The sequence below is a fragment of the Mus pahari genome, chromosome 3 (genome assembly GCF_900095145.1).
Source record: "Mus pahari chromosome 3, PAHARI_EIJ_v1.1, whole genome shotgun sequence".
NCBI lineage: Eukaryota > Metazoa > Chordata > Mammalia > Rodentia > Muridae > Mus > Mus pahari.
In genome coordinates, this window is record NC_034592.1 from 139616408 (window position 1) to 139620463 (window position 4056).

At 45.6% G+C, this 4056-nt stretch overlaps 1 protein-coding gene across 1 annotated transcript in view; it reads right to left on the reverse strand.

The window, feature by feature from the left end:
* Mroh8 (maestro heat like repeat family member 8) overlaps positions 1–4056 on the reverse strand; it is a 77458-nt gene that overhangs the window by 28023 nt on the left and 45379 nt on the right. The window contains exons 10-11 of the mRNA XM_029536665.1: positions 2933–3068; positions 298–419 (exon numbers count right to left, since the gene is read on the reverse strand). Coding sequence (XP_029392525.1) covers positions 298–419; positions 2933–3068 — 258 coding nt within the window. The remainder of the gene's footprint in view (positions 1–297; positions 420–2932; positions 3069–4056) is intronic.

The following is a 4056-nucleotide window of genomic DNA, read 5'->3' on the forward strand; positions in this document are numbered from 1 at the left end:
GAGGAGGAGGAGGAGGAGGAGGAGGAGGAGGAGGGAGAAGGGGAAGAGGAAGAGGAGGAAAGGAAAGGAAACTGGCATGTAAAGTCATGCATGTGACACCTTATTTACAAATCCAAAATGTTTACAGAGCACACTCCCTAAACAATCTCTGTGGTTGATTTATAAGAAACAAAGAGAACTTTCCAACATGATTTTTAGCATCTCACATTTCCACAAGCAAACAAGACTTCGGGCTTCTCTCCATCCTCGCTAGCCCTTCAAGCTGTGTGTCTGGATGCTTCGAGCTGCTCTAATTACCTGGACAATCTTGTAGGGACAGCAGTAGAACCGTTTGAGGCTATATTGCTCCAGCAGCACCCTGCATTTTTTCAAAGTTTCTCTCAAGCTCTTGCTATTGTTGTCTCTGTCCTGTGTGATATCTAGAAAGAGAAGGCATGCACATGTCATTGTTATGCTTGGCTTCCATTCTTTCTTAGTCTTTCACTTCTCTGTGGTTTTCACTTGAACAAATTAATCTAATCTCGAGGTAGGCTCTGCCATCCTCTTCCTGATAAAGCAATGTATACAAACAGCCAAAGGGAGATGGAAAGGGTTTCTGTAAGAGCAGAGGTTTGGAGTGATTTGCTGAGTACAACATAGGAAGACTGTGACACTAGCCCACTGGAGGGGAGTTTGGAGGGTATAGGATGAGGTTTAAATACTGCCAAAATCTTCATTGATCACAGACCTTCCTGCACACTTAGACTCACTGACGTGAGTAACCTACTCCCATCATGCTGCATTGTTTCCTATGGTTTGTTTTTGCTTGTTTTGTTGTTTTGATCTTTTGAGACAGGATCTCTCTACATGGCCCGGGTGTCCTAGAACTTACTATTGTAGACAAGGGTGGGCTCAAAGTCACAGAGATCTGCCTTCCTCTGCCTCCTGAGTGCTGGAATCAAAGCTGTGTGCCACCATGCCTGACTTGTTTCCCATGTTTTAATGTAACTTCAGATCGCTGGACAGGGCATTGTAAATATTTGTTGAATCAATAATTTAATTATTTGGTCTCAGGCTGCCCAAATATCTGGAAATTACCTTAAACTGGATTACAGGAGGATTTCTATCAGTTAGATAAAAGCTAGTGTTCCTAGCAGGGCATAGTGGCACATGCTTTTAATCCTAGCCCTTGGGAGGCAGAGGCAGGGGGATCTCTATGAGTTACAGGTCAGCCTGGTCTACTTAGTGAGCTCAGGACAGCTAGAACTATATAGTGAGACCGTGTATCAAAAAAACAAACCCAAGCCAAACCAAACAAGCCAGCGTTCCTTAGGGATTTGTGAAGCCAGTTCCCATCGGCTTTGGCAGAAAGGGCACGCGGCTCTCCATTGATGTGTAACCACAGCTGTGTATCAAAGCCTATACTGACTCTCTAGGCTCCCTCAAACCAGGTTTGATCTCTTTATAAGAGCAAGAGCAAGGTTTTCCCCCTGCCCCTTTATCTCTTGTCATCTCTCTCTCCCTCACTTGCTATCCTCTTGCCCCTGATATTGTCAAGTCAATATATAAATTCTCTCTCTCTCTCTCTCTCTCTCTCTCTCTCTCTCTCTCTCTCTCGGAGGGCCCTCGCTATGCCATTCCTCTGCCTGCTTTTCACCTTTATTCTTCCCTGTCATCTTGAGAAAGCCTTTTCTGAATCCCACAACTCATTTGAGCCTTACTCATGAATCTGTAATTTTCCTTCATATTACTGCTAACGGCACCGATTTGTTGACTCTGGATACCCACTGGACTGTGATATAAAGATTGGGGGCCTTCATACTCTCGCTTCTATTTGTCTTACTTAAGGTTCTATTGCTATAATAAACACCATGACCAATGCAATTGGGGAGGAAAGGGATTATTTGGCTTACACTTCCATATCACTGTTCATCATTGAAGGAAGCCAGGACAGAAACTCACCCAGGGCAGAAAACAGAGGCAGGGCTGATGCATAGGCCATGGAGGGGTGCTGCTTGCTGTCTTTCTCCTTGTGACTTGTTCAGACCCCAGACCACCAGTCCAGAGATTGCCCCGTCTGCAATGGGCTGGGCCCAGCCATATTAATCACTAATTAAGAAAATGCCCTACAAGCTTGCCTACAGCCCAATCTTATGGAGGCACTCTCTCAGTTATGGTTCCTTCCTCTAAGATGACTTTAGCTTGTATCAAGTTAATATAAAACCAGCCAGCACACTGTTGAACCCCAAATCAGCACTAAATAAATAGTTATGGAATAAAGTATGGAGGCCCAAATGGTGGTAAGGACCTCCCCCACTTCTGACCAAACCATTGTACCAGTTTGTTTTTATGGCCACATGTCTGGTTACTTACAGCCATCCAGATATAGGGCACTAGGGGTGGGGGTGGGGGTGGGAGTGTCCAAGCCAGTGTTATGGTTCCAATGTTCAAGTCACTGTCTTAGTCACTGTTGTGCTGCTATGAAGAGACACCATGACCAAGGCAACTCTTATGAAGGAAACACTTAATTGTGAGATTTGCTTCCAGGTTTAGGGGATTAGTCCTTGGGCAGGGAGCATGGAGGCAAAGAGGCACGGTGCTGAAGAAGTAGCTAAGAAATACATCTTGACCCATATGCTGGACCTGGTATAGGCTTGAAACCTCAAAACCAAGATCCGGTGACACACTTTCTCCAACAGGGCCACACCTCCTAAACCTTCTCAAATAGTGCCGCTATCTGGGACTAAGTGCTCAAATTCATGAGCCTTTGGGAGCCAATCATATTCAAACCACCACATCCAGCATTGCTCCTCTCTGCCCACAGACTACATACCTTTCTCTCTACGAATGGCTAAAGAACAGGGTTCTAGACCTTGGGAAGGAGGGCAGGAGGAGGGCTGGTGCCTATGCTGTGTTAGAGATTAGATCCCACCTTCATTCCACAGTGTCTTACACTTCAGTCTCAGAGTGATATGAAGCAGGTAGTGTGTCCCCTCTGCAGCCTCCTCAGCCACCTCTTTCCGTGGGTCCCCACACAGCAGCGCCATCACAGCCACGAGATTTCCGAGCCTCTGGAACTGCAGTGGAAGCTGAGTGAGAAGGAAAGTGCTGTCAGATATGGGGACACTTCCACCTTAGGTTGGAGTTGTGGAGGAGTAATCAAATCTCTGTCCCCAAATCAAGAAAAGTGAAAGGTCACAGGAAGCCCTTAGAACGCTGGAGGGCTACTGTTTCACAGATTCTGACAGAGGGCAACCCAACTTATGAACATATTCTAAAAAGCAAGGTGGCTTTGGCAGTAAAGATATTCATTCCAGCAGTAATATTGATTGATTGATTGGTTGGTTGGTTGGTTGATTGATTGATTGGTTGGTTAGTTGATTGAGAAAAGGTTTCTGTGTGTAGCCTTGAGAGTTCTGGAACTCATCCAGCACTGTTTTTAAAGATCACATTTTGAAAATATTTGCCTAGTAATGGAAAAGCAAATTATGGTAGAGTCATCCTATGAATATAAATATTAGAAATCAAGTTGTCTAGCCTGGAGGCGTCGCTCTGTTGTATAGCATACACCTATCCTTTCTCAGAACCCAACAGCATAAAAAAACAAAAGCCACCATGGCAACCAACAGTAAAACAAGAAATGTATGATACACTAAAGCATCCCCTTCGGCTTTGTATGACCACGGAGACAGTCTCAGAATACCTCATACCAAAGTCATGGCTATATAACACAGTGTGGATTGTGTAATATGATCGCTGCTATTCAGAAGGTTGGAAGCAACAGAGAGAGGTGTTTCTTCAGCTCTTCAGAAACACACAGAATCAGCCTGGGATGGCCTGTTTGGGGAAAACTTGGCAGCGCTCCACAAAGCTGGACCAGGGATAGTTTTTCTCCTCCCTCCTCACACTCCCTGGCTCTTTCTCCCTTTGTATGCCTCTGTGCATGTTCAAGGACATGCACCCCCCCCCCCCAAAAAAAAAGCCAGGCAGTGGTGGCGCATGCCTTTAATCCCAGCACTTGGGAGGCAGAGGCAGGCGGATTTCTGAGTTCGAGGCCAGCCTGGTCTACAGAGTGAG